Source organism: Osmerus eperlanus, chromosome 19, assembly GCF_963692335.1.
Source record: "Osmerus eperlanus chromosome 19, fOsmEpe2.1, whole genome shotgun sequence".
Taxonomy (NCBI): domain Eukaryota; kingdom Metazoa; phylum Chordata; class Actinopteri; order Osmeriformes; family Osmeridae; genus Osmerus; species Osmerus eperlanus.
In genome coordinates, this window is record NC_085036.1 from 12,501,132 (window position 1) to 12,514,623 (window position 13,492).

The window sequence follows — 13,492 nt, forward strand, 5'->3', positions numbered from 1 at the left end:
ACCCAGAAACATGCGAAACATGCGGGATGAGATTATTTGGACATGCCCATGTACTGAGGTGCATCGCCAGAGCAACGTGACAGAAAAGCCCCGTGCAAGATGGGCACCGCCCTACTCAACCAATGAACTTTTAGATGGGCGTGCTATACTGGAACAGGGTGGGGTTTAAGACCATTCTGGACCAATCACAGTAATGTATCTCAAATCATTCAATTCACGTGTGTTTTTGCGTGCTGAGTCGGACGAAGGAAATGTGCAGTGTATACAAGCAGACCATAAACATGAGAGACATGCAAGGACTAGAGACTTAACGCTACCTCGAGTTTCAAAGATTTATATGATTTCCAAACTGTCGAATTCATCACCGTAGATGAGTTTTGAGGAGTGATAACTAGCTCACGAATATCTGTTTCTCTAAAAAGGTGAGTCTGCATTTGTTTGAGTAGGTTACTAGTAGAGAAGTTAAAGAACTAGACGATTAATTGACTAAGAAACATTGGAATAACCTTTTAAATAAAGGATTGTTCAGATTCATAACGTGGATATCGGCTTTACGTATGGAATGTGCAGGGACTGGTCTTGATCTAGGTAGAGAAACGGCTGCGTATATATTGGAAGCCTCTAAAAAATATAACTATTAGAATGTCTTTTATATAATTTGGAATCAGATTGTTTTGATTTGTAACTACCCAACAAGTAATTTCTCTAAACAAAATGTAATCAGCCCTGACATGTGTCGTGCCGAAGCCCAACCCCAACCCATCCTAATGCACGTTGCTTTCACTGTCGTCAACAGTCTCAAAGCCGGTCTCCCCTGGTGTCAATCTGTTCAAACGCATGTTGTAGCACACAGCTTTAGCAGCCTATGGTATTGATTCGATTAACAGCAATGTAATTCGCAATTAGCACAAATCTTTGTTGTTTTTGTGATTTGACATTGTTGTGAACTTGTTGGGGATTCACTCGAGCAAGCTGAAGTTGTGGGTAGTAACAGTAATAGTAATAAAACTTTGTTATTACCTACGTCCGGCAGGTTATATGGTAGGCTATTTGTGTTATGGGAGACAGCAATAATTGTGAAGGAAGGAAGTAATAACTCAATAATGCATCCTGATGATAACATTGGGCACAGATATACAAAATATTGATACCGAAATATTCTTGTTTCTTTCTGCAGTGGTTCTGTCAGCCTAGTCACAGAAGTTTCAAGAGGTTCCGAGATTTATTTCTCCCAACTTTTATTTTTTCATCAGCTTTGTTAGATACTGATGGGATGAAAATACTATCAACATTGTCAGACGAAAAATCCAAAGAGGAAATCCAATCTTATATCCATATCCTTTTCTTCGTTTTTGCGCGTAAACACTCTGATCTAATGATAGCACTATCCAAACCTATCAAAAGATAATCATTGTCAAAGATCAATTGTATATCACTCATTGATTATTATGAGTGATGATACAGCATACTCCACTCCTAGAGATGACACTAGTGGTGTTTGCAGTGAAGAGGGTGCACTGGGCAGACAGGAGGGGGCGGGCTCCCTTGGACTGATTGGCAGCTCCTCTGCCAATGGGAAGCGAGTGCGACCCCCTGGGGTTCCCTCCCCCAGGTGTCCCGCGCCGTCTACCTGTGACGACACAGATGCCAACTCCAGCGGAAACGACTCGGCAGAGAGGGAGGTCGAAGGTCACATGGGGCGTGAGGCGTCCACCTGCAGCTCTAACAATGGGAAAGACTCTGCCATGGAGACCACAGAGAGCAAGAGGTGATGACTGCCACTGACTGCCACAGGACTTAAACATCACAGAACGTAAACATCTCATAACTTAAACATCACAGAACTTAAACATCGCAGTGCTTAAACATCACAGAGCCTGAACATCACAAAACTTAAACATCACAGAACGTAAACATCACAGAACTTAAACATCACAGAACTTAAACATCACAGAGCTTAAACGTCATAGAGCCTAAACATCACAGAACGTAAACGTCACAAAAAAAGTCAGGTATCTAAATGAGACCAGGCACATGAGAAATATTGAGATTCAACACGAGTAACTCACCCGTCACTCTCCATCTGTCTCTCTCCACTGGCTACACACATGCACCGTATTGACACAAAAAAAAACCCCAGATGAAAATGTCGAGTCAAAATCAAAACAGTCTGGACGGCGATAATAAAACATATGGTTGTGTTGTTTCTCCCCCCCCCCCCCCCCCCCGTCCATCTGTCAGCTCCAACTCGCACAGCCCATCCCCCCCCAACAGCTCCATGGCCTACAGCCTCCTGAGCTGCAGCTCGGAGCAGGACAACCCTTCCACCTCGGGCTGCAGCAGCGACCAGCCGGCCCGCCTGCAGACCCAGAGGGAGCTGCTCAAGGCCCTGAAGGAGCTGAAGATCCGGGTCCCGGCCGACCACAGGGGCAAAGGCCGCTCCAGCACCCTGGCCTCCCTGCAGTACGCCCTCAACTGTGTCAAACAAGTCAGAGGTGAGGGAGGGAGGGATGGATGTATACTATGTATGTATGATAGATAGGTACTTTATTCATTCCCTTGGAGAAACTACGGTGGGAGTCCTGCTCTAAACTTGGTAATCTGTTACTAGATTAATACTCTCGTCATTACAATTCGTCAGTATGATCAGTTTTTCGCTTCCCGAAAGAGCGTTTTTCTTATCCTTTTTCGAATATTTTTTTTTCTAGCGAACCAAGAGTATTATCACCAGTGGAGTGTGGAGGAGACTCATGGCTGCAGTCTGGACCTCTCGGCCTTCACCACTGACGAACTGGACAACATCACCTCCGAATACACACTCCAGAACACCGTAAGACACTACAACTGTTCATTTTAACTTAATCAGAATCTATAGAGTCTTCCCAACATTTAGGCTCCATTTTATTTATCAGACATAAATAGTTCTGAAATAAGGTGTAGCAGAAGAATGTCTCGATACCTACTGATGCGTTTGTGCTCGTCGGCCATCTTTCCTTTCCAGGACACGTTCTCCATTGGGGTGTCCTTCCTGTCGGGCAGGGTGGTGTACACCTCTCCCCAGGCCTCCTCCATGCTGCGCTGTAAACCCGAGAGGCTCCAGGGGGCGCTGTTCTCTGAGCTCCTGGCCCCCCAGGATGTGAGCACCTTCTACAGCAGCACGGCGCCCTGCCGCCTGCCCCCCTGGGCCTCCTGCACCGGCTCTGGTGAGTCCCCCCCCCCCCCCGAGACACCTGGGTGGCGCTCACCTGGATATCGCTTGGAGAGAGAAAAACAAACAAATCTCACCTGAGAACCCAGGAGATCCCCATGTGGTGGTTCTAACGCCCGCCTCTCCTCCTCCCCCCCCCGAAGTGACGTCCCCCGTGGACTGCACCCAGGAGAAGTCCATGTTCTGCCGCATCCGCCGGGGGCGGGACAGCGAGGGCGAGGTGCGTCTGTACCCCTTCCGCCTCACCCCCTACCAGCTGACTCTGAGAGACTCGGACATGTCTCAGCCTCAGCCCTGCTGCCTGCTCATCGCTGAGAGGGTCCACTCAGGATACGAAGGTAGGCCCCCCGGGCCCCCAGGAGACACTGACCGTCACAGTTACAGTGACCACAGAGACCTGTCAACCCTGTCAACGGGTTCTTCACCTGAACACTAACAGACTGCTGGAAATGACGTCTACCTGCTGAATTCTTCATCTGTAGGACAGTTTGTCCTTATGTAACTCTCTCTCTCTCTCTCTCTCTCTCTCTCTCTCTCTCTCTCTCTCTTAGCACCCCGTATCCCTGCAGACAAGAGGATCTTCACCACCAGCCACACCCCCAGCTGTCTCTTCCAAGAGGTGGACGAGAGGTCAGCGGAACGGCTCGATCAGCCATTAAAGCTCTAAAAGCTTCCTGTGTTTGAATAGGCCCAATGCAGAAGCACAGTATAGTCATGTTGCTGTGTGTTGCAGGGCTGTACCGTTGCTTGGTTACCTGCCCCAGGATCTGGTTGGGACCCCCGTACTCATGTACCTACACCCCGACGACAGGCCTGTCATGGTAGCCATCCACAAGAAGAGTGAGTCCATCCTATCCTCTGGCTTTGTCTTACATATATATTCTCTCAATCTCATTTCTTCTCTTGCACTTGTTACACCTCCTTTCAACGAAAGCTGGATGTCGACCAGGTGTCAGTCGTGAATACTTTGTTGTCTGGTTCCCCCCCCTTAGTTCTGCAGTCGGCCGGCCAGCCGTTCGAACACTCCCCCCTGCGCATCTGTGCGCGTAACGGGGAGTACCTGACCATCGACACCTCCTGGTCATCCTTCGTCAACCCCTGGAGCAGGAAGGTGGCCTTCATTGTGGGGCGACACAAAGTGCGAACGTAAGTCAAACCTCCTCGCTTTGGGCTTGCTTCTGGGTTCGTGAGCAGAAAGGTTACCATTTAGTCACGTCCTTTTGAAAGGTGGGGGATAGCGGTAGGGCATTTGACTGCAGATCAAGAGGTTAAAGGGTTCAAATCCCCCTTTGTAAGTGCCTTTGGATAAAAAAACGTCTGCTTAACACGTTATTACGATGAATGTCATTGTTGTTGTCCAGTCGTTAAAGTACCTTGTGTTTACTGTTTCTCATCCCCCCCACCCCCCCTCCCTCTAACAGGAGCCCCCTGAACGAGGACGTGTTCACCCCCAAGGAGGCGGAGACGCGCCCCATGTCCCCGGAGATCCCCCGGCTGAGCGAGCAGATCCACCGTGTGCTGGTGCAGCCGGTGCACAGCCCCGGGTCCCAGGGCCCCGGGTCCCAGGGCCCCGGGTCCCGGGGCCCCGGGTCCCAGGGGGGCCCCGCCTGCAGCAGCCACGGCTCCCAGCAGCCCCGCCGCCGCCGTCACGGCTCCGACCGCAACAGCAACAGCCACTCCAAGCACGAGGCGCACACACACAGCCCGGTGAGTTCCCCCAGGAGTGCTGGAAGAGTGAGGGACGGAGATGGCTCGAAATGAAATGATCCTGGGCCATGTGAAATGTCTCCACGTTACAGATTAGCACTCATTTCCTAGGGTAAATAACAGTAAGTGGGCCCCTGCCAACACTAGAGCCCGGTGAATCCTTCCCCCCCCCCCGGTTAGCAACACCACTGAGGACAACAGCGGGGAATAGAGGACACTCACACACACTCACACACACTCACACACACTCACACACACTCACACACACTCACACACACTCATACACACATCCTTCCTCATCTTCCATCCTGTGTGTCGTTCCAGCAGCAGATGACCTTCCAGCAGATGTGTAAGGACGTGCACATGGTGAAGAGCAGCGGGCAGCAGGTGTTCATGGAGTCCAGGAGCAGGAAGCCCCTTCGCAAGCACGCCAGCACCGGTGAGAACCAAGCCGCCAGTCTGCTCTCACTGAACACCAGTGATTCAGATGGCTGAATCACTCAGCCTGTCTTTGTTATGTAACAGGGATGTATGGATGAATAGGTGGGTGATTTGATGGATGGATAGATAAATAAAATATTGATATCAATCTCTGCAGATCTAACCAGGCGATGTGATGTGTGTGTGTTGTATGTATCTTGTATGATAAATAGTTGTCTGTTTTGTTTAAGTAGATTTTACATGAACTTCTCATGAACAAGTTCCCTAAATAAATAACCCCCCCTGCCCTCCTCTCAGGAGCCCTGGTGGAGACAGAGAAGATCAGCAGGGAGCCGGCAGTGGGGGGCCCAGCGGGGCCCTCCAAGCCCCTGAGAAGGGACCCTGCGTCCAGCTACTCCTACCAGCAGGTCAACTGCCTGGATAGCATCATACGGTACGTGGCTGTCCTGTCTCCTGAGGAGGATTACCTTTACGTTCGACACTTTAGTTGTTTTCGCAGACGCTTTCATTCAAAGGGATAAAATAAATGTCGAAAAAGGGTCACACAGAAAGTCCAGCGGACTAGTACATCCAATGTGGATGTACTAGCCCCCTTGGAAAGATGATGATGATGGTGGTGATGATGATGGTGGTGATGATGATGGAGGTGATGATGATGGAGGTGATGATGATGGTGGTGATGATGATGGAGGTGATGATGATGGAGGTGATGATGATGGTGGTGATGATGATGGAGGTGATGATGATGGAGGTGATGATGATGGAGGTGATGATGATGATGGTGATGGTGATGATGGTGGTGGTGTCAGTGTGTGACCTAGCTCCCGTCCTTGGTGTCTGCAGGTACCTGGACAGCTGTAACATACCCAACACGGTGAAGAGGAAGTGTGGCTCGTCCTCCTGCACCACTTCCTCCACCTCGGACGACGACAAGCAGAGGGAGCTGTCGGGGGGGGCCAAAGGTACCTTCTTACTTATAGCGAGGGAGACAGAGAGAGAGAGAGAGGAAGGACGGTAGTGAGAGAGATTGAGAGAGAAAGAGATGGTTGGAATCGCAAGCTTAGTTGACATATTCACTTCCTGTCAGTGGGTGGAACCGAGACGGAGGCTAACTCTGTGTTTTTGTTCTCCGCAGACCTGGAGGCGGCCGTGGGCGTTCCGGAGGGTTCCAAAGTGGGTCAGCCCGGCCCAAGCCACCCCCTCAGCCCCCTGGCTCTGCACTGCAAGGCCGAGAGCGTGGTGTCTGTCACGTCCCAGTGCAGCTTCAGCAGCACCATCGTCCACGTGGGAGACAAGAAACCTCCAGAGTCGGGTCAGCATCCTGCCCAGCTCCCTCTCTGTTTCCTGTCTCGCTTCCTCCTCTCTCGCTCTCTCTGTTTCTCTCTCAGTCTCTGTCTCTCTCTATCTGTCTCTCTCTATCTGTCTCTATCAGTCTTTTTCTCTCTCTCTGTCGTTATCTCCCCTCGCTCCTCCCCCCTCCGTCTTACATTTCCTGTTATCCGTTTCTTCTCTGGCAGACATCGTGATGATGGAGGAGCCACCGGTGACCCCCACCACCACCGCCCCAGCCGCTAACCACAGCTCCGCGACCCCCCAGCCCCCGCCCGCGGCCAGCCTCGCTCCCCCCAGCCCCGCCGCCCAGGCGGCCCAGCCGGAGAGGGAGGGCCGGAGGCCGGCTTGCGGCTCGGCCCACGTGGGGCTGACCAAGGAGGTGCTGTCGGCCCACACCCAGCAGGAGGAGCAGGTGTTCCTCAGCCGCTTCCGAGACCTGAGCCAGCTGACGGCCCTGGAGCCTGAGCCTGGCTCCCTGCGCGGGCACACCGCCACGCCCAAAGGTACGCTGGGAGGGGGAGGTGGAGGGGTGTATGTGGGAGAGAGCTTTAGTTTGTTTTCAAATGTGGGTGAGGCAGGTGTTTTTAATAACTGAGGAAGCGGCCGTTAAATGTAGTTTTCCATATTTTTCCCACTCATGTATATTTATTTCGTATGTTTCAACCCAGCACCAACCTTCTATGGTTCTCTCGTGTTTCAGGAGTCCACAGTTCCCAGGACTACCCAGCGGGGGGCAGTGGGCGGCGGCGTGGCCGCGGGGGAAAGCGTCTGAAGCACCAGCAGGAGGGCTCCCTGCGTGCCAGCTACCCAGGCCCGCTGGCCGGCTCTGGGATGAACAGCGGCTCCAGAAGGCAGGGAGGAGGCCGACACCCTCGCTGCATGTTCCCCTCCGGCCAGCCCCTCATGATGCAGGGGCCCCTGACTTCCTCCTCCTCCTGGCCCACCTCCGTGGCCTCCCAGGCCAGCCTGCCCCCCCCTGGGGCGGCCTACCCTCCTGGGGTCCTCCCCTTCTACCCCCTCTTCCCCTCCGTCTCCCAGCAGCTGCTGGCTCACTCGGGGCTGGACCCCAGCCTGCAGATGGCCAGCGCCAACTCCCAAGCAACCTACCAGTTCCCCCTACACGCCACCCAGTTCCCCCTCCCCATGGCCCCGCCAGTCATGGTGGTGCTGCCCAACATCATGTTCCCTCACCTCCAGACGGGCCTTCCGGAGTACAACCCTGCCATGCCTCACCTGAACCCCGCGCTCTCGCAACTCAACCAGGCCCCTCCGCCCTTCCCCCAGGCCATACCCGTGGCCCAGCTCAACCCGGCCCTGGCCCAGTTCAACCCCGCCATGCCTCCCCTGAACCTGGGCATGCCTCAGCTGAACCCTGCGGTGGCCCAGCTCAACCCCTCACCCCCCCTCCTCAACCCTGCCCTGCCTCTCATGCCCCAACACTTCTGGAATCCCAACCCGACGTTCCCTTACCCCAGCCCCCTCCTGGGGCCCCAGGCCCCCACCATGCCCCTTGTGGACCCTGCCCAAGGGGGCCTCTCTCGCTCCAGCACCCCCCAGTACTTGGCTCAGCCCCCTCTGGAGGGCACTGACTCGCCCCTGTTCCAGTCACGATGCTCCTCCCCCCTCAACCTGCTGCAGCTGGAGGAGTTGCCCAGCAACCGCCAGGAAGGCATGGCCACCGGGGCGCTGCAGACGCCGCCCCCTCCTGGGGTGGCCGCTCAGGATTGGCCGGGGAAGCAGGGCGCCATGGCGCAGGGCTCCGGCGCTCGCGGCAGCAGCATGCGGGCGGGCGAGGACAAAGAGAACGACAACGTGAGTTTTAACGACCGATGTGAAGGACAGCAAATGACCCCTGATCGGCTGCTCTCTAAACACACTATTCACACCTTTTTTTTTTACGTAAAGAAGTCTCCGGCCGATTCGCCGCAGGTGTTCTGTAATCCTCCCTGTCGGTGTTCCGTGTCCTCTGATAGGCCGACGCTGACGACCTGGACGCCATGTCCACCTCCAGCGACCTGCTGGACCTGCTGCTCCAGGAGGATGCCTGCTCAGGCACCGGGTCGGCCGCCTCGGGCTCCAGGTCCTCGGGCTCCGGGACTGGGTCGTCCGGGTCCTCCGGGTCCGGTTCTAACGGCTGCAGCACCTCAGGGAGCGGAACCAGTAAGTCCAGAACAGAACACACCAGAACATAACACACCAGAACATAACACACCAGAACAGAACACACCAGAACAGAACGTTTGATGCTTATCTAGTGTAATGGAGAGAGAGACTGGATTCTCTCTCACACACACACACACACACACACAGTCTAGACGCTGTATTCTTCGATAATGCAGCCATTCACAAACACACACACACACCTTCAGAGCCCAAGCCAGGAAGTGACTCGTGACTTCCTGTTACCTCAGGAAGCAGCAACACCAGCAAGTACTTCGGCAGCATTGACTCGTCGGAGAACGAGCACGGTCACAAGGCGGTGGGCGAAGAGGCCCAGCTGATGAAGTACGTCCTGCAGGACCCCATCTGGCTGCTCATGGCCAACACGGACGAGAAGGTCATGATGACCTACCAGATGCCCACCCGGTGAGTGGGCCCAGCAGCCGACCTCTGACCCTTGACCCCTCTCTGTGTCCGTGTGTGTGTCTGTATGTATGTTAACTGTGTGTGTGTGTGTGTGTGTGTATATTAACTGTGCTGTGTGTTGCGTTGTGTCTACAGGGACAGGGAGACAGTCCTGAGAGAGGACCGGCAGGTTCTGAGGGCCATGCAGAAGAAGCAGCCTCACTTCACAGAGGAGCAGAGGAGGGAGTTGGCGCAGGTGCACCCCTGGATGGGTACAGGAGGGCTCCCCCCGGCCATCAACATCAGCGTGAGTCCCTCTTACGGATCTACTGTGACCATGTTGTCAGCATGTCCACCTCTGCAGGATCGCTGGAGGGTTTATAAGTAAATGAAGGTCACGCGTACATACTACATGCAACTTTCTCAAACTCCTTCTCCCTCTTCCTTCTCCTCCCTCTTCCTCCTCCCTCCTCCTCTCTCCTCCTCATCCCTCCTCCCTCCTCCTCCCTCCTGTCTTCAGTCTTGTTCAGGCTGTGACTCCTCCTCCTCCTCTGCCCGGCCGCCCCTGGAGACGGAGCTTCAGGAGATGGACCTGACGGGGGACCACCCCCTGCAGGAGGACAGGACTCCAGGCACCAAGGGCTTCCCTGGCCCCAGGGGCCCCCACACCTCCTCCCCGACCCCCCTGCAGGCACGGGCCGCCCGGTCGGAGGAGACGCTCAAAGCCGTCGCTGGGGAATCGAACCTCGTTGCTAAGAGACAGTTAGCCCGGGGGGAGGAGTCTGAGGTGACCTCATCCGTCACGGATATGGCGAGAAAGACGTCTGCAGTTGGAAAAAAAGACTGAGGAGAATTGAGCAGCCTATGGATTCATCCCCTGTATTTGTACATATGTAAGCCCCTTTGAAGCGGGGCCTTTTGGATATGTAAATGTATACATATCTCTGATAAGACACAACGTCCATGAGGAGAGATTATGAGCAAAATGAACAGTAAATGTGTAGAAATGTTACGCACTGTATATAAAAATACTGTTTGTATTTTATGTTACGTATTTTGTGTAATGTTAAAAAAAGAGGAAAAATATTTTGTAAATATTCTTTTTATTGGCACGAAGTGTCTGGTCGTCTTTCGACTGTAAACTGTTTGTATGTTATTGGTTTCTCTCTCCTAAAGAATCTACAATTTGATCGTTTAAAAGTTTTTGCGCCGTATCAACGCAATAGACTTTATCCATCCAATGTCCATATTGGAAAAAGCTGTCAAATCTATGATTGTATATGTACATTTCTCAAATTCATGTTGAAGAATTTGTTTGCTAGAATAATAATGATATTGTAGGGAATTTTCCACAGTAATGTCAAATATTCTACGATACTGTATTTTACAGTACATATTCAAGAGAATAATATCACACTGCCATCATTTTGTAGTCCTTTTATTGTCATGTTTGTGTTTTCTTCATTTCCAGTCAATAGCTAAAGGTACCAGTACATGATTCACATTCCCACCTGTCATTTCCACAAAACCGTATTTGATACCTAACTTTGTTATGGATGTTTATTTGTTATTTTATTTTAAAATGTATTTTATGGGAGCGGGGTGTAGAGTTAAGGGGGTGGACGTTCGTTCCCATGGTAACGGAGCAGTTGGATGTTGTCGCTTGGACAGTGACGTGAGGAGAAGGCCCAGGTGTTGTGTGGATGGTTTGATGGTTGAGCTTAATGATGCATTCCTTGTCAGACATCCCTCACCCCCCCCGTCTCTCAAATCTCTGGTGCTTTAACCCGTACCTGGACATGTGGTTTCCCTGTCACAGGTACTCTTCAGAAACTATTCACTCTTTGTCTTCATTCATTCAGTCATATGAAGTTTTATGTCATTCTGTGGACCTGAAATAAAATAAATTAATCCTGTCTTTGTATGTAAGCCTTAGTCATGAGGTGGCACAGAGAAGCTGTTCCATCTCCGGCCTCTAGGGGGCGACCAGACCCCACAGTGTCATTGCAGTCCTATGAAGACCACCAGTGTCTTGTTCTTGAGTAAACCTCAGTCTACATCATACACAGGCACATGCTGTATTTCCACAAAAAAGGAGGAGGAGGAGGGGGGAGGAGGAATAAGAGGAGGAAGACATCTTTGGCATGAAATGTGTCATCTCCACCCACAGAGAACTGGGCAACAAAACCAAGCCCTCAGAACCTTCCTCGCTGACCTTCAGCAGATGCCACACACTGACCATCTCGAATTTCAACATTTCTGGGAAAAAATAAAGTATTTAGTGTGAAGTTAGATAATAAATACCCTTGTTTCAGCCTGAAGGAGAGAGGCTGTGGTCTAAGACCAAACACAACAGTTCCCAGAAGATGTTTGCTGACCTTGCTGGCACAGAGTCTGGTGGACAAGAGTTGGTCTGGTCAAACTGAGTTACACACTTTCCTTCAGTCCATGCCTCACACTAACCATCTCACTTTCAATGTTTCCCCCTCATCAGTCTCTCACAGTGGGTAATCTACTCACTGTCCAGTACGTGCCAAGTCAACCCCTTCTGAACAGCGGTTGAATAATCAGGTTATCCACTGTTGCGTATTGAATGTGTGTGTCATTCCTGTGTTAGTTGTTGAGGGTTGTTGTTTTTCACGGTCGGTTTGTGGTGGCCAGTGATCTTCCCTTACAGCTGGGGAGAGAGACACCACAATGACAGAGGAGAGATGGGTTCACAATCGTTGTGTAAACAGTCACACACGTTCAGAGGTCTGCAAGTCTTTCGTGTGAGGCCGAGGCTGAGGGTGAGGCTGAGGATGGGTATTTTTGGCCTTATTATGCCTTTATTGGACAGAAACACTTACAGAGAGACACAAATTGCATGGGGAGAGAGAGGGGAAGACGTGTGGAGATGGGCCTCAGGCCGTGTGCCCAGTGAGTCCTCCTCTCATCACTCCTCTTCTGCCTCTCAGCTCTCCTCTTGTCTCTTCTCTGAGCCTGATGGAATACACACATTTTCAGAAAGAGAGTGGGCCCAGACTGATACTAAGCTGTGAATAATCATTGTTTTTACAGTCAACTACGTCCCCCCCCCACCCCCAAACAGAAACTCTCTGTCTTGTGGTGTTGTGTAATTACCAGCTCTGTGTTGCTCATAGCACTCCTCCTATCTCCTCCATCCTCTCCTCTCTCTCTCCCCCACTCTTCCTCTCTCCTCCCCTCCCTTACCCTTCCTCCTCTCCCTCTCTCTTCCCCACTCCTCCTCTCTCCTCCCCTCCCTTACCCTTCCTCCTCTCCCTCTCTCTCCCCCACTCCTCCTCTCTCCTCCCCTCCCTTACCCTCCCTCCTCTCCCTCCCCCACTCCTCCTCCCTCCAATCCCAGGCTCCCCCGCTGCTGTTCCTGGTCCCTGTCAGGAATGTGAGTGCATTGTGATGGATTGTTCTGGAGTCGTGGCAGAGGTCTGCAGCTCTGGATTCCAGCCAGGTGTTACAGTGGGGTCATTTTAACTCCCCCACACACACACACACACACACACACACACACACACCCCACACACACAAACTACATTCCTGCTCTTTCTGGGCCTTTTATCAGACCTTCAGCCTCTATGTCAGCTAGTAACAAGCACCAGACACACTACACAACTATCACACAGGAACTACAGATGCGTTCACAAGCACAGGCTCACATTGTAAAAACCACCGCAGCAGCATGTTTGCTGTTCTCTGCCTCACAGAGTGCCCCTATACTGAATCCATACTTTCAAGCAGTTCAGATAAATCCTTCAGTTGGTATTAGAACCTTGTTTGAGTGATTTCCCACCTGTAAGTGGAGACAGTGTCCCAGTGAAGCCAGACTGAGACTGGGGTGGATGGGGTGGAGGTTCCCCTCTCTCCTGGCTTTGATCCTGCCTCTGCTGTGACGTCCCCCATGAATCTGGTGGTTTAATGGGCTTTATAAAGCAGCCTCTGCAGGCCCCTGAAATGTGGGCAGCAGAGCACCATGGAGGGAGGGAACCTATCCCCCCTGCCCCCTCAGGTCTCCAAGAACCCTCCAGTCCCCCTGTTGCTTCCAGCCCCCTCCAGCTCCCTCCAGCCCCCTCCAGCCCCCTCCAGCTCCCTCCAGCCCCCGTCCCTCCCACTCCTTCTCTCCCTTTCCTCCCTCCTTCTCTTCCACTAAGTCCCTCCCTCCCTCCATCATTCCCTCTCTCCCATCCCTCCCCCAGCTCTAAATACCTGATTTATACAGCCTGA

At 52.4% G+C, this 13,492-nt stretch overlaps 1 protein-coding gene across 3 annotated transcripts; it reads left to right on the plus strand.

The window, feature by feature from the left end:
* The first annotated feature begins 251 nt into the window (after window positions 1-251).
* On the plus strand, window positions 252-11,169 carry LOC134039820 (period circadian protein homolog 1-like). 3 transcript variants are annotated; one of them, XM_062485913.1, is made up of 20 exons: window positions 252-422; window positions 1,178-1,768; window positions 2,242-2,495; window positions 2,709-2,830; window positions 3,002-3,203; window positions 3,352-3,546; window positions 3,760-3,838; window positions 3,942-4,048; window positions 4,201-4,354; window positions 4,630-4,915; window positions 5,240-5,354; window positions 5,654-5,789; window positions 6,200-6,318; window positions 6,492-6,668; window positions 6,874-7,191; window positions 7,389-8,500; window positions 8,662-8,848; window positions 9,100-9,274; window positions 9,410-9,560; window positions 9,774-11,169. In XM_062485913.1, exons 2-20 carry the CDS (start codon window positions 1,449-1,451, stop codon window positions 10,098-10,100), a joined length of 4,536 nt encoding a protein of 1,511 aa, XP_062341897.1. In that variant the 5' UTR covers window positions 252-422; window positions 1,178-1,448; the 3' UTR covers window positions 10,101-11,169. The 3 variants fall into 3 exon arrangements, with proteins under 3 accessions (XP_062341897.1, XP_062341898.1, XP_062341899.1); XM_062485914.1 differs by having other exon boundaries at window positions 5,243-5,354; XM_062485915.1 differs by lacking the exon at window positions 252-422 and having other exon boundaries at window positions 1,678-1,813.
* Window positions 11,170-13,492: the final 2,323 nt, after the last annotated feature.